Genomic DNA, 21,676 nt, shown 5'->3' on the forward strand with positions numbered 1-21,676 from the left:
AGCATCCACCACAGGATTATCTGAATTACCTGAAAATCCCTGAAAAGTGACTGTTCAAAAACATTACAATAAGAATACTACAGCACTAGGAATTACTACTACATACAGCCCAACACAGTTCTGAAATAACACACACGTCTGAATGAACAATCTGCTTATGGATAAAAAAGGGCTGTGCTCCCTTTGCCTTTGACAGAACATAAAGACTGTGAGGTATGAATGTCCTAGGACACATAACTTCATGCAGTGAGGATAAAGTTATCTAGAACAGAAAGGCACAAAGCTAGGAAAGCTTCTTGAAAAAAAGTCAACAGGCACCAAACATCTTCCTTTCTACATGTGAGTATCGTGTTCCAGAGATGAGACTGCATCTGCTGCCAAGGACACTGGCATGCTCAAGGAGAATAACCATAGGAGGTCATGATCTAATAAGCACTGCCAAAATGAAGTTGAACACTTGGGTTATTTTATTTTTAGGTATATTACTGTTTTTTTTTTCCAGATTGATTTAAAAACCTTGATCTCCATTGGTGACATTTTACTTCAGAATTGTACATCAGTCAGACACATGAAAAGTAAACAGTGAGAGCATCCGTCAATTTGTCATACTCTGGACTTACTTAAATAATAGGAGAAAGTACAGCAGGACAATATTTCAATCAAATTTTTCTCTAGCCAAATTATCTGTGAGTGAACTTATCTTCAAACTACACTGGAAGCGTGGCACAAGTAAAAGCTGAAAAGTTGACCTAGGGGTAATTTAAAAAAATGTATTTTCCAAATATTATATTCTTTTCCTATAAACAAATTTTGTGTAGTGATGATCTGATATTAGCATCCTGGGGCATGCTAACATCTACGTATTAAGATATTGTGGTTATTAAAAATGTGTCAGAGAAGCAAACTGACACATAATTTTTACATGATGTCAATGACTATTTTTACTTTTAAGTAATCGTCAGAATGCATTTTTCTCTATGTAAACCTGGTATTTAGTCCACAGCAGAAAAACGTGACCTTAGAAGTTCCTGATGAAGCATATTTACCAGAATAAAAACCTAAAAAATAAATAAATAAATCATGTGCTTCTTCAGTTTTAAAGAATCAGTTTAGTGCTAACTCTGATTTTGCACCTAATACTTAGCAGATTTATCACATTGTGTACTAGAACTCATGATACTGTAACATGCATTTATGATTTAGTGAAAATAGATAGTGCAGTTTAAGACTGATTATTTTCATTAAGAAACAGGTGCAAAAGAGGCAAGACCATCTGCAAGCCCCAATTAAACAGCCATAATGTAGTAAAACCAGCAAAAACACATTATGCTGAATATTACTGAGCACACAGGCATGACAGAGAGTGCTGAGAGCCCTGTGATAAGTTACATTCATCCCACAATTTAGATTACTAAATCCACATTCCTCTTACTGATCCACTTCCTCAAGATATAAATACAAGACAAACTGCACATTGTTGGTCTGTTTAGGGCCTTTTTAGAATACAAACCATCAGAAAAGACACATTCTTTTCTTCAAAACTCTCAAGTGATGTCCAAAACTAATGGGCATTCAGTACAGGGTAAAGGGCTTGAATTTTCCTATCTTTACATCATCAGCACTGCTAACAGGGCAAACATTCAGAAATAAGATTAAAGATACTGCAGTTTTGATAGGCCTTACTTCCTAGTCCTGAAAAAGCAGTCTTCTCAGTTTCTGGAAAACAAGGACTTGGCTTTTTAAAGACTGTATTTAAACAATTGCAGACAGACGTAGAGCTGGACCATGTGAACCCTGTATGAATCCTGGATATGAACTACCTACATAATAGAGAGTAAGGAGTAGACATTCTTTTGAGTGGCTGTGAGAGGAGGGGAGAAGTAATAGTAAAATGTATGGGATGCAAGAACTTTTTCTCCATTTATCTGTATGCTCACAAGTGCATCTACATACAATAGTGATACAAATGACACGTAGAGAACATACCTGCTAGCATAAATATTTTTGTGAGTGTGAGAAAAAGGCTATGATAAACAGCCACACTCTACTGCTGTATGCAGAACACTTGCAGAGCTTTCTTTCCAGGAAATTCCCTTCCCACCCCCACGTGGAAACTATAATGATTAAATCCAACTTCCCAAACACAGTAAATGTAGTTAGCTAAATCTGTGGAAAATTAGAAATAAGACTAATAAGGCTTTTCAGAGAGAGCGTCCCTTCTTAACATCTTTAGCTCACAGGAAAAGCAGATAACTAACTTAAATTAGATTTCTTCCCCACCCCACAGAAGAAAGTCTTTAAAGAAGAAGACACAGTATCCTAATCTCTGAACAGACCCACACATTTTATTTACATTACTTGGAAAGAGAAGTAATCGGTGTTAGTAAGGATAACAGAATCCCTCATGTTGAGAAATAAGTTTTGTGAGAATTTTTAGGACTTTCATTTAGTTCAAATAATTTTTGTGGAAACTATGCAACCTAATATTTTTGTGACATAATATGATTAAGATATTGGGAAAGAGCTACTTGAACAGTAAAAGTTACAGAACTACCAGACTATTATACATTTATTCCTTGCATTTTTTAACATATTAAAATGAGTATGTTAAAAGAAATAAATATGCCTCAAAAGTTTTACAGTGCAGCCTTTCATCAGTGCTCTTACCTTTTTCTGAAGGACATTAATTTTTCTTTCTTTTACTTCCAACATGTCTTTCATATCTCTAATCTCTCCAGCCAGGGTTCCTTTCTCTTCTGTGAGGTCTTGTAGTTGTTTTGTTTTTTTATTCAGAAAGGTTTCTTTTTCTTCCAATCGTAATCGCAAGGCATCAACCTATAGTAAGTAAATCAAACATGTTTTGGTTTTACAAAGATCACTAACATATTTTATTTAATTTTATTAATTACCCCCTTTTTGGTCACTTAAGAAATGTTTTGGAGGTTTTTTCTATGTAGATTTTCTAACTTCTTCTACGAGTAAAAGATTATTTTGTTAAAATGGAATAAAAAAATGAAAGCATTTCTAGCACCAAAGCCTGAATGAAAAAAAAGTAGAATAGTCAAAATATGAAACAGCAGTAAAAAAGCCGTAACATGCATAAAGGACTCAAAAAGAAAATCACCTTGACCTATGAAATATATAACTTATTGAAAATAATGTTCTGTATTCTGTATTTACTTTGCCCATTAAAGCCATGAAACTGTCTATCAGATACCACAATCACTACAAAGGTTTGGGCACAGATCAGCAATCTAGAAAGACAATTGAACAAATACATGGCAAATAAGGAAATTATAAGGTTCTTCACTTTTCTCCATTGTATGTTGCATGTCTCTCAACAAATGGGCCTTACTGTATTTTGCTGTAATAAGCACAAACCCCTATCAAACAAAATAAGGGATATCCTAAGGATTTTTCTAAGCAGAAATGTCTTATTAAAGACCCTCACCAAACTGCTGTGCACTACGTAACAGTTTTTTTCCTCTAGAAACCCTAAAATAAATTAAAAAAAGGAAAAAAAAAAATCAAAAGCATTCTAACAGCCCAGAAGGTGTATGCAGCCTCAGTTTTCTCACTTCTTTCTTTATAAAAGCTCAAGCGTACATTTTATTGTTCTCCGAACACAATTCAAACAGTTACCAAATTATAGTCAGGCAAATGCTTGCTGGTGGTCTGGAAAAAATCCGTAGATCACTTGATACTGGTTACTATTTGTATACAGTTGTTTCTATAAACAGCTCTCCTGCTAATTGCAATTAGAAGCTTGGGTACTCATAAAAGCATTTGTAAACAAGGAGGAAAAATAGCTGACTCTCCTCCACTATGGGGGTGGTGGGAAGCAGCAACCACATTCAAGGGCAGCAGCATAAATATTATCAAAAACAAGAAAAACTTTTTGTGAAGCAAAGAAAAAAGTGGAAAGAAAAAGGAAAATCTAAATCACAGGGTACCTGCTCAATGAAATGGAGGAAGAAGGAACTGGCTTTTGGGGGAGTATAATCAAGAAACTGGAAAGTACACACAATGCAGACAGACAGACATGGCCACAGCAGCAGGCATATGAACATAGATACACAAAGAAACACATAGAAAATGTCAAAATAGGGGAAGAAACAATGAGCCTGACAGGAAAGCAGGTTTTTCAAGTAGATTTAACAATCCTACTTCACAGCTTCAAATTTCTAGTACCTTTATTAATAACACCATTCTACATAAGCAGTGCCTGAAGCAGTTACCACAAGGACTAATTCCAAAAGGAAAAGGAGTTACTCTTCACACCGTGAAGAGGAAAGGAAGCAGTCACTATCAGGATGCTCACTGATTCAGTCTTTGAGAACTTCTAATATACTATACAGACTACTGGCTCTCAATAATTTCCAAAAAGTTATTAAAAGATACCTCATCACTGCTTCCTTAAATTAAAATACGACAATAGACTGGAATAAAGCAAATGCTTAAGTTGCCTTACAATGACGTGATGGTGAAGTGGAGGTGAAGCCATAAGGTAAAACTGCAAGCTAGAAAATGAAGTTTTGAAAGTTCTAATGGTGTAGCTTTTTATATAGTAGAAAAGATCAAGACAATTACAATACTGTAATAATTCAAGAATATAAAGATCCTGACTGTAGAATGTAAACAGTTCAAATTATGATGCACATAATCTTTGGTAACCTTGATAATTAGCAAAGTGAAAAATTAAATATTTCATTGAAATAGAAAAAGCAAATAATATTATTCCTACAAAAATGTTTAAAAACAAAAGTGTATGAAAGGGTGTGCTAGGCTGAACAGATAAATAAAGAGAATTGTAAAAGGGGTGGGGAGGAATAAAAGTTAAACTGAACTAGAACATGTATCAAGTTTAAAATGTTTATCCATTTCTTTGTCTAATCTAAAATACACTGTGGGGGTAAGGGGCAGAACTTCATTCATTCACTAATGCCAAAGAAAGAATTACTCATCACATAAATTCTACTCTTAATACTTTGTAATAAAAGGCAGCTTTGTAATAAGATAGTAGACATCGCAGTTCATTAAAGCAATTGAATATGTTTGGTTTTAATCATCAGTATTTCAAGAGCTGCACTTCGCATGTATTGGTTCCTTCAGGGACCACTTCCACTAAATCATACCTGTTTCCACATTCTGGTTCAGAAATGCAGTTACAAATGAATCACTGAGCAGCTCATGGGCAACACAGAATACTAGATGGGGATATTTTGGGGTAAACAAAACAGATTTCATCATACCTCACATTTTTAAAGACCAAAAGACAGGGGTTTCTTGTTTGTTTGTTTTAATGTGAGTCTCATATTATTGAAGGCTAGTTTGCAAATAAAATAATGCAAGAAAGCATAGTATACCCACGAAATTTTGTCAGCACTTTTAAACATCATACAAGATCAACAAAACCAACTCTGTTAAGCATTACAGATTCAATCCTGCATTCATTGTGCAGCCTCAAACTCCCAAATTTAAGCCTGGGGTATGGAAATCAAGGAGTTTATTCTCAGTGAAATATTTCGTTTTTCTAGAAGGCAGGTTAATACATCAGAACAAGTCCAGAAGAGATGCTAAAAATACTGCCATAGACCTACTTCTACATTTGTCTTCCGTTCCACCCAGAAAGACAGTATGCAGCTCAGAAAGCACACAGAGGTGGCAGCACAGGCATGGAGAACCTTTGCAAGGTTTGCAAACCATTAGAATGATGTTATAATTTCATGCAAAGTAGAGAACTAAGATAAAGAGAGTGCAATCATTTGATACTACAAAGATGGGTTTCCCTGAATAGAGGCCATTCTTCTGATGCTGCAGCTCTGAAACCTTAAGGTGTTCACACCAGGTGGACCCACTCAGGCTTTTTTTGGCTGCAAGGTAGGCCATCGAGAAGACAAGGTTTGGATTGAAAATATATGATGTGGCAGTCTAGAGTAATTCTCCGTCTAAACAGAGCTGCAGGAAGTCAGACAAGTGAGAAATTTTAGATTCACTAATCCAAATTTCAAACATACAAATGTCAGAAAATAGAGGACAAGGGTTTAAAGTTTACGTTACATAGAAATTCAAATTTATTACAAATAAATTTATAATAAAAAGATAGATGCAAGTAACTGAAAGGGCATAAATGTTTAGCATTTTTAAGTTCTGCAGTCTGACTAGTCAGAAAGCATCATCTCCATTAAGCACTTATTTTCCTAGTTAATTAGAATATTAGTTCAGTACAAAACAATCAGCAAATTTATTTTACTTATATTCCAAGTTTTGTAATGTTAAATTTATTCAAAGCAGAAGTCCTTGCAATGCCATTTTAAAACTTGGTTTCAGACCAATTTAGATGATCTATTGGATCTCAAAATGCATGTTCCCCCTGCTCTTAAAATGGCTCATTGCTTTTCTATACACTGGGGCGGGGAGGGAGGTGAGAGAGGAATTCTATTGGATTTATTTTATTTTTAAGACTTTTTTTTACAACAATACAGTATTAGGATCTTGCAGTTTGTAAGCAGTGTGCAGTACGAGATTCAAAGATGACTTTTTAAGTTAGAAAATAAGAAATAGTAGCAGCAGCAAACTTTTGGACTTCTTTTAATAAACATAAAAGGCCTCATCTGAAACTCATTACCACATCTTCTTTATACTTAATCACTTGTTTGCTTCGTGTCTGAAAGCAATCCCTTAAGTCAAATCAAAAAAATCTCTGTTGGGCCTTTAAGCTGCAGCTGAGGAGCTCATCATAACATTGCGGTGGGAACTCCAAAAGGGGTTCTCTTCAGTCAGTCACTGCAGTCTCATTTTCCCAACTGCCACTAGGCAGAAGCTTAATGCTTGAAGTCAAAGGGAGTTGAGGGTGATTAGACCCACTCATAAACAAAGCAGTGATACTGTTCCCTAGTGACTGGGATAACACAGTAGCTCACACATGCTCTGTTCTGCTTGGCTAAACCAGGCAGTTTCTGAGTCAATAGCCTTTTCTTCTCTATCTATCCAGTCCCCACCCTCAGGATCAAGCAGACAATTCTCACTCTTCTTCACCAATTTCTTCCCACACGCCCTGTCATCACAGCTCAGGGATTCAACTCAGGAATGGGGATTTTAGGCATTAAAACTTGGAAACACAAAAAGGAAGGTTGAGTGGTGCTGAAGTCCAAGTCTGTGAGTGACAATCTGTGTGAGAAAGGGGAGCAGAGGCGGGTCCACTGGTTTCTCAGACCCAATCCTGTCCTCATACAGCTGTTTATACAAAGACCCCCGTATGACTGAACCTTTTTGCTTTTCCTTTCACTACTAGCCAGCTCGTAACATGACCAATACATTGGTTTTATTCCCTAAACAAAGGCACAACACAGAGAGTTAAAAGACAGGTTTACACCACAGGTACTCTGTTAGTGACTGACACCTCCATTAACACCCTATGGTGTTACTTCCAAGCCACAACAAATCTGATGTCATGCTTAGGAGGTTAAACTGTCTTATTCCCCAGCCCTTCGAAAATGAACCACTGTTCTAACTAGAGTATGAGTTCCATAGAATTACGAGGAATTTCTGTCTTAAAGGAATTCCACCTTCCTGATGAAACAAAAATCTTTCCGAAATATGATGAGAAGCAGCTAGACATGGGTTACTGACACAGCATTTCCGATGATTCAATCAATTTGGATCACAGAGATTCAAACTAATCTTGTAAACCATACATTTTCTTATCATTTTATAAGACAATAGCTTATTTGATGTTCCCTCTTTTTCCCCCCTTTGTATAGATATATTTAACCATTAGATATTATAATTTAAGCCAAGTCCATGTAAGAGCTTAGACTAAACCTGTAAGATCAGAAAATAACACGATTTATAACTCAGCGTGGTTGTAATCTGTGTCATCCTTTTCTCCTTGCAAGTACAGGAAACATCTCTAGTTTTCTCTCTAGTCTTCGTCCCCAAAAGCTGTGTTTTGTGGAGCTCAAATTAAATTGTGTCCTGACACTAACGTTAAGAAGAAAAAAAGAAAAGTCTGACAAATACATCTCTGTTTTCTTGTATCTCTTCAACCAATGGTCAAGATATCTTGAGGCTGATAGAGCAGAGCACTAATTCAAAAATCCACCTACATGATGAAGCCCATGTGTTTTTATAGAATAGGTATATCGTCCTCCAAACTAACATACACAGACAGGAGCCACTCTGAAATCAGTGCTCTAAGTCAGTTTTCAGAGAAGCAGAACTCTGAATCAGCGCCAGTCTGGGAAAGTGAACAAGCAACTCATACTGTGTGTGGTCTTCGATGGACAGATTTATTTTCTATTCACAGGAATGCGATGCAGAGGTTTACAAGAACATTGGTTATGTCAGTCATTTTCTCCTTCCCTAAATTCTTCTCTCTGCCTCCAGTAATCAGGAACCAAGATTTTTACATTTCTCATAATGTGAAATAAAACCACTCAGCCTGAACTGCATGAGACCTTTTACTATATGGTATCTGTGCAGTGCTAAGCATGTATGACATCATTTCATAAGTCAAATCTGAACGTCCAGATGGCGTAAAACTGAGAAGCTGTTAAATAAGTTCCTCATCTTGTGGAAGACAAGCAGCAAAATAGACTACTTCATTTATAGCCATGATGAATTTCCCAATATTAGAAATTATCTCTTCCCTGAAAATAGTAGTGTGAAATCACATCTCCCCAAAATAATGAAACAATGAAGTATTCTAAATGGAGCACGCTGATACACTATGAGAAATATCTGCCATTTTGTTACCCCTCCTTTTACATCCATGGCATTTTAAATATAATCTGAAAGGAAATTAAATATGGGTCGTTTTACAGCCTCAGTTATATATTTTTATATTTGAAAGTATAAGGATTTCTGGTACACAAAAACCCTCTCTTTGGCTTTTCACTCAACACTTTGTAATTTTAAGAGTCCTTGACTTATTTTTTCCCAAGCTTTGGCAGTACATTTACTAGTAAAACTTGGCAATCTAAAAAACACCGTAATTTTCCAGAAAAATAAAGCAAAACCAGATCAGATAGCTAACACATAAAGCATTTCAAAGAGCTACGCCTAAGTAAATTGCTTTTAATTTTGCTTAACTTCTTTTTCCTCAGCAACTACTTATTTCAACTATTTAATACAATAAACTCTGTCACTTGTTCTGGAAATATACAACACACTGCAAAAACTTCAGATTTGGGTTGTACTTTAGAAAGAAAAGTTCATGTCAGTGGCAAATACTGCCCAATTCAAAGTTGAACTTTATTAATCTTCATGTCATCACCCGCCACTCATGACCAGCTCCAGTAGTGACGTCTATTCCTTGAAGTTCCCCACTGTTAACTGTTTAACTTATATGCCGTATTATATATATATATCATTTATGAAAGTTGTTTTAGTGTTATGGAGCTCCATGAGGAAGTACAACATGAAGAAGCACTACTGTGTTTCACTGTTAAGAATCATTTACTTTACATCATAAACACATTTAAAGCAAAGGTTTGGCTGTATTATTTTAACCTAATTCTACATTTACTAGTCAAGCACAAAGTGTACTGTGGTACCACACCTGTGGTAAAAGAGAAGGCAAACTAGCCTATCGTCAATCTTCCTCCTAGCCCCACCTCTGTTCCAGCACACACTGCAGTCAGTATTTGCCACTGTGTCCCAGAGCAAGTCTTCCCCCCTTCCATACTATCATTCTCCCCTTTCCTAATGACCACTACAGAAACTTCTGTTAAAGACCTTAGTGCCTGTATTTATACATCCACACGTATCCAGTGAAATGCAATATACAATGTTTTGATTATGAAAACCAGTTTAAACCATGAGAAAGCTGTCACTTCTATTTTCTATACACAAGTACTGAGGTGTGAGTAAAGAGAACATACCCTCACATGGGCCTATTTGCAAATATCGGAACTGAGCTACGATTACAGAAAGCATATCACGTGTCTTTAAAATGTCCCAACTGTACTCTCCACTTCAGAACTATAAAAAAAAAATCTAAAGTACAACAATAAAATGAAAACTCTCCCCTCATCATTTATCTCCCTCATTTTTCAGTCTAATTTGATTAAATGAAAAACATGATTTTTTTTCAGAGCAGTGGCTGCACCTGATAACACATTCATTTCTTTCAAAACCATCTGATCCATGTAAAATTCAAGTCAGAAAAGGCAAAACATGGCCATATTTTGAAGCTGCAGACACCTGAATTTTGTACAATCAATACACTTTAGATTCTTATTCCAAATTGAAACTTCAGTCAGTTAGCTAGCTTTTCCCCTTTGTAGAGGAAAATTCCACCTTCAAGCATTATTTCAACAACGTTCCCACCCTTACTACTCTGGGTATTATGGTTGCTCTAGGTTACATTTTAATTCAGCAAATCAGCTTATCATAGAGCCAATAGTTAATAGGCTTTATATTCTTTACAGGACAACCTACCTTACTGTCTTCCTTCTACTACTTCAGTATTTAAGAACTGAGAAAAGGCTTGGGGTTTAAAGCAGCTGAGTACATTGAAGTTGAGGGAAACAGACATAAGCAACCTTAGATGGTTTATAAACACAGGACAGTGCTGGCTGTTCAAATCAGGAAAACCACCCCATACCACCTCGTACAATGGTATGTACCCTGTACCATACCTCTGCCCTCAAAACCTCTGATACAAGCTTTTTCAATCCTTTTGTACAAGGATGGGAGAACCACCTGACAGGCTAATACTTTAAATGCGCTTACTCTCTTTTATTCGCTCCTTGAAAGATGGCACCTATGGGCTCCCAGCCTCCCTCCCTGATAGCTTCACCAGCCACTATCTCTGCTAATCAATTTTGATTTTTCTTTCATTCCTTTTTTCCCACTAGTCCAGATTCTCTTTAAAAGAGAAACCTGGTAATACTGCCTGGTCAAACTACACTAGAAAAGGTTTTAGCTGAACCAGAGATTGTAGCCAAGATATAAATGGTTCCCTCAGGCAGTGTGAAACTCATCCTTGTGCAACATTATATGCACAAGGAACTCTGATCATGTGTAGCTTACCAATGCAGCCAACTGCCTAACAGCTGTTTTATTCAAATTTACATCTTTGCCTACTCCTACCACTAAAATTAGGTAGTTTAAAGCAACTAGTCCGAAGTTCAGAATTTAATATTCAGTTTAGATTCAGCAGATTTTGGAAAACACATGGGAATTGTAACTCGTGTGCTAATACTTAAAAGTTTTTGTTAATAAAACTTCCAACACTAACCTTACCTCATTGAACTTACCTCACTGGTTTTTATGCTCACTATAAAACTATAGCTGTCATAATATTTTTGAATAACTGCAAAAGGAAGTCAGTCGTTCCAGAGTCAATGTTATTTAGCAACATAATGATAGTTATAAATTCAAAATACTTTAAACCAATTTACTAAACTATCAATCTTGGAAGCTCTTAACTTTTGAAATTTCTGTCTCCAATAACATTCAAACTTTATTATACTGTAACAGATTAATAGAAAGTGAATTAAAAGGCCACAGTGTTCTTTTTTAAATCATGCCAATGCATTTAACTGCTTCATGAAAAAAATGTGTAGAATTCCATAACAGCACAAGAATCATCAGTAAATATCCGTTAGCTTTATACATGATAAAAATAGAATTTTTACATGAATTTTTTTTTCTTAGCTTAATCTTTCCTAATAGTACGAACGAGTTATTACAAATAGTTGACATAGCAGTGATTTTCAAAAACCACACTTCGGTTTGTAACCTACTTGGAACATTCAAACAAAGGAGGTGCCTGTGGGTAAACCTCTTTTCAGCTGAGCTGGAGAGCCTGTGTTAACGCTTGCAGGCATGTTCTGTACCCTTGACCTCTCCCTCTCAATTTCACATGTTTTGAGTGAGTCACATCTCTTGGAGCAGAATGTTATGATGCACCCTGTTCTGAGACTGTAACACCTGTGTATGTCACCCACTTGTTTATCAGACATTCTTATATCAGCAGGTCTAGCTGGAATCTGCTTGGCTACAAGCTTCTCTTCCAGACCTATGGCCAGATCATAAATAGAGTGACATAAAGCAGCTTTGGCAGTATTTTTCATTTATTCACAAGAACACAGCGAACAGAGAAGAAGGTTAAAACAATAAACTACACATATATTGTTTACTTTAAATATAACACATTTTTGTCAAGAAATATACCATTTTAGCTTTTTTATCTCTCCTGCTCATATCCTTCCAGGGACCAATTTACAGCCTTTTCTCTGCAAACTGATGCATTTTTCTCAAGAGTGAATACGATTCTACTTGTAAGCTCTCTGATCACAAATATACCTCTAAAATTTTCCAAATATAAAAGCTGAGAGTGCTCTCCCCCCCAGCCAGCCATGCTCCACAATCTCCCAGAAACAGTAAACATCAGCTAGTTTCATATCAGCCTTGAATACTAGCAAGTGTTAGAGGTCCATCACTTGTCCTCAATCCAAACCTATGGTTTTCTAGGCTCTCCTAGGACTCAGAATTTTCTCATCAGCTCTGGCTGAGGCGTGTAAGATAAGGCCACCTCCTTGCTCACTCTCCTTGCATACATAATACAAGAAGATACTTGCCAGGTATCAGAACAGAGTGCAGTGGTTTATCACATTAGATGTACATAAAGGCAATGCCTATAGTCTGTAAAACAAACCATAGCTGGCTTGATTCTAGCCTAAGTATAAAGACTGAAAGACAAGTTGCAAATTAACTTTGAAAATTAAAAGTGCTAATCTATAATTTTTTTCTAACAGACCAAGGACAAAAATTTCATGGAATTCCAAAGTCAGGTCGGCTAAAACAAAAAGAGACCTAAGAGACTAGATCATTAAATTACATCTTTCTAGAAATAAAATTAGAAGTTATGTAAGAACGCATTACCTTGGGAGAGATCTTTATGTCCATACTGAGTCAAACCACACCTTCTAAAATGTTTGATGCAAGCAATAATTAGTAAGAATTAATTTTTTTTTTTTAATATGGACTGAAAGCTCTGTAAATGGGCTCTAAAAGGCCTATTCTGGCATGTAACAAGATACATTCTTGGTAATTTTTTATCTCTGTATCTGCTAAACATTAATAAGATCTTAAAAAGTTATAGAGATCTCCCAGCAAGAACATTCGAAACTGTTCAACATATAATAAATAGCAATAAATAGTTCTTTAAATAGCAAATTTTGCATACCACTGTCAGAGACAGTTTTAATGGGAAATCTGGCACAAGCAAAAGCACTATGCACTCTCTCTAGAGCAATGTCTTTTGCTTCCTGCAAATGGTAGGTTACTTTAGGGGACAACTTGATGAGTACATGTGTGTCTCGGATCAAGGGAAAAAGAATTTTGTTAGGAATTTTTTTCTTTTAAATGAGGCTTATTTCTGAACTAAGATTAAAAATCACTGATAAACCCAAAAAGATGACTGATGAACTCAAAAACAAATGCTTTTGTAGCAAGTCCACAGTGATCGCAGTGCTAGAAATTACCTACACAGACATTTAAAACTCAGCAGATGATGATATGATGGTTCTTTGTAGTGGTGTGATATAACCTTAGTTTCCCAGTTAGGGCATCTTGAAGATTAAAACATCTTTACAGAGGAATGAAAATGCTTCATACACGCAACTGATATAAAATCTACCTCTTCACCTGAAGGAGGAGGAAAAGCCGATATTCTGCTTTGTGAGCAAAGAAAACTTGGTACATGAACTTCAGAAAGAAACTTTAGGCCAAGATGAAAAAGCAAAAAATTTCAGACTCCAAAGTTAGCAATTAAAAATCTTTGATAATAGATGAGAGATAAAAACACCTAACAATACAAATACATATTCATAGTCACAATAAGCAAGGTTTTAAGAACTCTTGAGTTACACAGTTAAAAACTGTCAGCATTGCCTCAATGTGGTTATCTGGACAAACTGCTGCTTCTCATGTGAGTAGCAAACTATTGCTCAAAATTGAGAACTCCAGTACAAAACTCAAAGATATACACAGCTGAGCTGTGCATCACACAATTACATGATTTTTGCAAATAATGAATGTGGGGAAATACATATATGTGTGTGTATATCTCACTCAGAAATGCAACTCTAATACAGCTCAACTGTAGCAGTGCCTTTGGATGAATCAACTGTTTGACACAGCAACTTGTCAGCTGATGTAGTCTTGTAAGAGTACAAATACATGCTGCTCTCCCAAGTTTTCCAATGAGAGCCCTACCCAGAAACAAGATAAACAAGTACCTACTAATAGTAACACCATATTTGCTATCTAATGCATGGAACCTTCCAGAGTGCCAAGATGGTAGTATCTTCTCTGGAATCTTGTATCCCTATTATTGATACTAAGAGCTGATACCTGAATAGTGTGTTATGTCACTTGGTTTTGGGACCAGAGAATAGTCTGAAAGCATTCAATTTACTAGTACAGCCAAAGCCCTCACTAGTACATAGGAAAATTAACTTTATGAGGCTAGCTTGCAAGTGGCTTGAGAACAAGATTTAAAGCATACTGTGAGTCTTGTGATAACTGTCTTAAAATCTTAGTTTGGAAACAACAAGTATTAAAACGTGTAAAAAAATCTGGTCTTTATGGCAGTGTCGAAAAACTCAAAACAGAAAGAAAAAGATTTAAAATTAGAATTTAGTTCACATTTAAAATGTTCACATTAAAATGTTATGATTTTCAGACTCAACAGATGAGTGAAGATTTAAAATGTGAGGGCTTAGTTATCAGTTTTATGGAAACTAACAGATTTTCAGTGATATTTTGAGCCCTTTAAGAGATTGCTCTGTGAAATGCTGTATTATATATTAAGCCTGTAAGTCATTATTTAGAGATGTCTTACAGATAGTAGATGGCCCATAAGCTGAAAATGATGAGGCCTCGTAATATTGCTAAGCTATTTTGTTAACAGTAAGCATCTCAACCAAAAAAATCAGACTGTACTCCTACTGAAACAGAAGTACAACCATTTTGCCTATCTCAGACATTGCAAATATATTTACTTTTTATGATGAAAACAGACTCCCAAACAAGTTTCCACAGATTGTGGCTTCTGATAAGAATTCCAGACAGGGAAAGGCTGCTTAGTCCACAAGAGGCTCCTTGAGATGCAGTCTGCCAGGAAAAGACTAAAAGGGCAGTTTCAGATTCCAAAATTGGTAACTCCTTTTTTTATGTCATCTTTTCAGCAACGTCCTTCTAGAACTGAAGAAGACATTTTACTCTAAAACACTTCAATCGTCACCAAATTGGTAGATCTTCACCTCATATTTAAAGAGTTTGAAAAGTATAGGATAATTCATGAGGCTCAACAATGCTGCACAGAAATGCATGAGATTGTAACCTCTATTATAAGCACCTTATCCACTGTAATTTAAAATGAAAAGTTACGCAGGAACAAAATCAGACGTGATTTTCAGTTGCAGGCTTTCTAACATACTAACAGAGATTAACTTGCCAAATATTTTTACTGAATCCAGTCTGCCAGATCATCTAACAGCAAGTCAGAGACATGTCAAGATCTGATCTTGCATTTATTTATTATTCAGCTGGAAGCTATAGGTTTACCAGTTTACCACAATTATATTCCATCTGGGAGACACTCCGTTTCTCAGGACAGAATAGCATCTGCACAAGAAAGATAAAGCAAAAGTGGTATGTGCTGCTTTCATAACAGTCTTGACACTAAACAAGCTACGTAAAGTTACATATAAAAACAAATGGTATTACAGAAGTGGTCTTACACTGTCAGATACGTAAAGGATCCTTTCAGAAAAGGATCGGCAATGAAATAACTCTCAAAAACTACTTTCTGAGAAGGAGCCATGCAAGCTACGAGAACCAACAGTGGCGTCCTCCAAAACAGCTTCAAATGAATCATAGAATCAACTAGGTTGGAAAAGACCTTTAAGATCATTAAGTCCAAATGTTATCCCAGGACTGCCAAGACCACCTAAGAAAAAAATTCATAACTGCTGGCCATTAAAATGGCCATTAAAAACATTTCACAGAACAAAGTTACAAAATAACATTCACTAACTTCTCAGCTAGTTCTGTGTGATTAAAATGGTGGTCCCTAGAAGAGCCCAAAGCCAGGTACAAATGTGGCAATCACCTCTGCAGAATATCCAACGTACAAAATAAGAACATATGACTGCACCAAGTGGGAAAAAAGAAAATACACAGAACTGAGTTTATCTGCATTATCCTTGGCTTGGGAGAACTTCATCCATGAAATGGATTAAAGACTTCCCTAAAATAAGACTCAAGAAATGAAGACTACCAGAATTATAAAAGGATCAAAAAAATAGCCACTGAAAAAAAAAATTAAAAGGCTTTTCATTTTACTGTACTCAGCTAAAATTTAAGTGTGATAAATGCTAACTCACAGACCCTCCCTCTACTACCAAACTGTGACATGCAAATAATGCCACATGATCAAATAACATACAAGCTACAAGATTCTGAGTACAACCTGACAAGCCTACCTTATAAAATATATAATTATTTTTGTTTGTTTTTCTGTTAGGATTGTGTTGTTTGGAGTCTAGTCAGATTACCAGAAGTAATCTGAAATTGTTTAAACCCTCATTGATCCTCAAACTGGAAATTACTATTCCTTAGCAAACATAATTGAAAGAGGAATGTCACCAGTTAGCATCACAAGAAAGTGGCTCTCTAAATATCACTAAATCACCAAATCACAGAATCACTAGGGTTGGAAGGGACTTCTGAAGATCATCTAGTCCAACCACCCTACCAAGGCAGGGCCACCTCTTCAATTATTCTAAATATTCTTTTTAGTGCAGATGGTATATATATTTGGCCTGTGTTATTCTCAGTCTATAGTAAACATATAGAGGTGTATATGCACATTCACGTAAAAACGAACATTACTGCTAAAAAAAAATCAAGGTGTAAGTAACAACACAGAAGTAGAAGCTATAAGAAAGCAAATTTACTAGCCATGGAAATTAAACCTGAGTATGAAAATGTGTTCCCCAATCTCTAACTGTTGACATTAACCTGGAGCCTTACAAATCTGCCGTTTAAAAATATTCTAAAAGTAAATAAATAAATAAAGCAAGTATCGTTCCTCATCTGTTTTTCTTGTCCTGGAAAGCGTTCTGAAAGTAATCTTTTTTCCAGACAGATTATTCTGCACATGGGTGAAATTCTGCTCCTTTTTCAAATCTCCTCAAAAGACTGGGAAACTAAAGATACATTTCAATAAACAGGACAATGCCAGTTCACAAAAGGAACCTTAAAAGTTCAGCATAGATTAACTACTTAGGATCCTGCACTACGCAAATTAATTATGCTTATCAGCACACCTAAGTATTACAGTATCACAATATCATCCCAAGGAAAAGGGCAGAGGGTGTGATAAAAAAAACAATCCGAAACACAAAACAAGCACCACCAAAAAAAACACTCCCAGAAGCTCCCCACCTTTCCAACCCCGTAACTTAAAAAAAAACACATGGAAGAGCTGCTAATATTTTCTGGGTGCTGTCAAACCGTCTTAAACAATAACTACCAGCTTTCTCTATATAATCCCACGGAGAGACACACATTTCACACAGCTCGACCAAACAGCAAAATGCATAAGCACTTCGGAGCTTAAAATGATGCTTCAAAGAATTTAACTTCAAGCACTCCTTTAGTAAGGAAGTCTAAAATAAACAAAGTGAAGAGCTCGTAGTTAAAGAATAAAACCAACCACGTACAATTTAATTTATTAAATATAGATCTACCTTAAGATTGCATTACAAAAGCGTAACTGTGGATCCATAGGTGAATTAGCCTCTTTGATTTCCATCTCTTTTTACAAAAACTGGGTTTTTTTTAGGTCTGCCATTCCTGAAAATTAAATCTAGGACAGGAAAGACAGCCTTCGTTCTTCCTGCATATTTTATACCCCCAGTAATACCTCTGCAGTCTGCCTGCAAACTTGTGCAGATGCAATTAAGTGCCTCTGTAACTGAAACTTTCTAAACCTGTCTATTACTTATGCAAGAAAAAATATAACCCTCTATCCTCATTCATCTGTGCACTGGATTGCACGACCTAACAGAGTTAAGAAAATTTAAAACTTTAAAAATCATATCTCTATATGTAATTCGGTAAATAATGTTAACAACCTGAGGAGCATAAGGTGTCTTTTCATAGTAATAAAATATTTCCTATACTTTCTTGTGATTTCTTTCTATATATATATGTACAACTTTCATATTTTTATACATATATAAATATTTAAGGTTTTACCTTTAACAGGTATCAACCACTGAAACTATACCATTAAGTATGCCCTTAACTAGCTATTTTTCTATTTTAAACATCTTAATTCCAAGAATCTGTCTAAAGACCTAAATAGGCATCATCATCTTGGGAATATGTAAGAGTAAATTAATCTAAGGAATAATAAAATCTTTTGACCTCAGGTATAGGCATTGTGAACCAAAACCACTTAAAAGTGTACAGAAGATTGACTGCAGGCAATTTCTTTAATATCTATTGCTTGGCATAGTAAGGGCTCTTCAGCTCAATTGTTGTTTATAACTGATGACAGTAAACAACGCAAGTTTTATATACATGAATATGTTTCCGGTGAATTAGATAACATTAAGCATCCAAGGAATACAAAGAAGCCCTTAATTAGCAGCTGAAAAATAGAAGCCTTTGGAACAAAGACAGGATTCTCAGTTTGCAAGCAGTACAGTCCTACAAAAAGGAAATTCAGATGACAAATGGACATCAGGCATCAAAGCTCAATATACAGAAGACAGCCTTTAAATAACAGTAGCAGCCTTTCCCTGGTCAAGTCTTAAAATGCTGGGTTGCAATCCTCTACATTGGTCTATAACTTTTTTATTTAGAAAAATTAATTTTTACATAACTTTAGCATTTCTTTCAACCGTGTCACTTGTTTGAAAGAGCCAGTGAGACAACTATACATCATACAAGAAGTTCTAGCCTTTCTTTTAGCTTTAACAGCAGGTGCATGATCATGCCACTACAATAAATAACTTTGAACTGTTTAACTTACTAACACAGTTAAAAGGAAAAAAAAATCCTAAATATGTAATTCATAAAGCAGCATATTTTCCCTAATTAATTTTCTCAAAGTTTACAATATCTGTACTAATTCTCTGTAACTAGATATGTTCTGGATCCATTCTCAGAGAATCTGCGTAGAATAAACATTTGAAACATCTTATAGACTAACTAAAACCATCTTTCTACTACACTGCAAGACAAATGATTTTTGGATGTTTTGCATTTTTATGCTAAATAGTGCAGCTGCAATTGATAAAAGGCAATCAGGCTAATTTAAGTCAATCATATCCAGGAGGTTCTCATCACTTGCATAAAAATGCTCTCACACTCAGTTTAAGGCTTTACCACAGCAAATCACCCACCTCCCCCCAATTTTGGTACCTTAAAGTTCCCCCTGCATCTTATGCAACAAAGTATAGGAAACATAATTCTTATGGAATAAGAATCTTTATAGTTTTCCTTGCATGTCTCATTTGAATAAGAACTTAGGTTAATAGTACCACTTGAGCACAAACAGGATTTATCACAACAGAGCAACACTGTAACTTTAGTGTACATCAAGGCATCAGGTCAAAGGCAAAGTAAAAACTACCAGTACTCAAAATGCACAAGTGTTACCCTCTAATGCATAACCTGGATTATATTACTGAGATCATAACATATGTTTTGAATGTACTGGTTTGATTTATCAATATGGCACATCACAGCTGCCACCCTGAGTTCCCTCTCAGCTGTTGCATTTGACATTTTAAATGGTGATTGTTTGTATTTTAAAATTGTGTATTAACTATTGCCACTACATTTTAGATCTATAAAACTATTACAGCCATCCCAGATCTCCTTCCTAGATGGGGAAAATCCAGCACAATGGATCTGAATTCTATTACAATTTTTACCTATGTGGCCAACCCCCATGTGCATGCAACTGCTGACACTTTTCAGCCAGCTCAAAAGTAATATAAAATAAATAGAAGCCCTGAACTTCAAAGCATGCCATGCCTTTATTCCTGTTCCCTATGAGATGGTTATGCGGTTCCATACAGTAACTGGAGCTGGAAGCAGAGAACCACATAAACATGCACTGGATCTCTTTCTTCTTCATGAAGGGATGAAACTAGGTAACAGCAGGTGCTATCAGGTTGACATCAATTGCTGTTATGGCTTCTTTTATTGTTCTCTTTGAGCAGCTGCTCATCAAAACCATTTGCTCACTGCTCCCACCAAAGCAAATAGGGAAAATACAAAAACACGAAGAAAACTCACCTAGCAGTTATCCTGCAATTGACTAAGGCAAGGTTTGAAAAACATACCCTGACCTTCAAATCCTAAGAACCGCATCTGTCTCATTGGAAGGAAATAAGATACAATAGTTTTTCATCTATAGTTGACACAAAAATTTTTAGCAGATAGGAAAGGTTCTCTTTTTATTGATGGACTCTTCTGCATTTTTTTTAAATACACTGAACTGTTAAATAAGACACCAAATAATAAAATAAGCTTTTCATCAAACTGTTTATCTTAGAACTCTAAGTGGATAATAATTCTTAGACTTATGTATGACTAATAATAACTACTTGAATTAATAACACATTGCAAATCTGAACTCATGTTCTAGAAATGCTTCTTTCGATTACGCATCAGAACATAAAATTCCTCACTAAAGCTAAACCAGCACAAAATAAAGCCAACTAACTGGAGGAATAAGCAGCACCTGCCTCGGGGGTGTGGAGCCTGTCTCTGTAACTTGTGAGATCATATCAGAGCTCTGTGCCCAGTTTGGACTTGCCCAGTGCAAAACAGATATTGAAATATTAGCATGAGTCCAACTGAGGCCCCATTTGGATGGCCATGAGACAGGCACAAAGTTTACTATGAGAGGCTGAACCCCAAGCTTGTGCACCCTAAAGAAAAAGCCACAGGGAGATCTTACTGTTGTCCTTAATTACTTAGTGAGAAGGTATGATAAGAGTCAAACTCCTCTCAGGTGTGCTGCAGGATGGGATGAGAGAACTGGAACATGGAAATTCCACCCTGATGTAGGAAAAAAACACATCTTTTACCACAAGCTTGATCAACTACTCAGCACTTGTCAAGTCACACCTGCAAGGAACAGGAACTGGACACAGGATCCTGTATCGGGTTCAGTTTTGGTCCCTGTTAGACAAAAAAGATGTGGACAGGATGGAGAAGGTCCAGAGAAGGGGCACACAATTTCTAATATTTTCAGGAAAGAACTGATAGAATAATGGAATGATAGAATAATTATAAACTGTTTTTTAATAACGACAAACAATATTATGCCACTGTGAACAGAAGACTAGTCTCTTCCTCACACCTTTATTATAATAAGGTATATTAGAAAGATGAGTTAGCTTGCAAATGGAATTACTCTAGTTAAAAAGAAAGAGAGGCTGAAAACAAGCAGTACATTAGCATAAAATAGAATATATTTACACAAGATTTTAGGAGTAGGTGGTGTATTTAGCAAGAAAAGCCTGAGAAACAGTGGTGTTTGATAAACAGAACATAGTCACAATCTTGTGTAGCAACACTAATACTTAGGACCTGACCTGCATCAGCAGTAAATACTTATGTACAACCC

At 35.9% G+C, this 21,676-nt stretch overlaps 1 protein-coding gene across 5 annotated transcripts in view; it reads right to left on the reverse strand.

The window, feature by feature from the left end:
- ERC2 (ELKS/RAB6-interacting/CAST family member 2) overlaps window positions 1–21,676 on the reverse strand; it is a 501,303-nt gene that overhangs the window by 334,344 nt on the left and 145,283 nt on the right. For all 5 annotated transcript variants that reach the window (XR_009743832.1, XR_009743831.1, XR_009743829.1 and 2 more), the window contains one exon: window positions 2,668–2,835. Coding sequence is in view for 1 of the 5 variants with exons in the window: in XM_061455881.1 (XP_061311865.1) it covers window positions 2,668–2,835 (168 nt within the window). In the remaining 4 variants the exon portion in view is untranslated. The remainder of the gene's footprint in view (window positions 1–2,667; window positions 2,836–21,676) is intronic.

Source organism: Pezoporus flaviventris, unplaced genomic scaffold (genome assembly GCF_033815535.1).
Source record: "Pezoporus flaviventris isolate CSIRO_AGI_PZ_B2104156 unplaced genomic scaffold, CSIRO_AGI_Pfla_v1 ptg000021l, whole genome shotgun sequence".
NCBI lineage: Eukaryota > Metazoa > Chordata > Aves > Psittaciformes > Psittacidae > Pezoporus > Pezoporus flaviventris.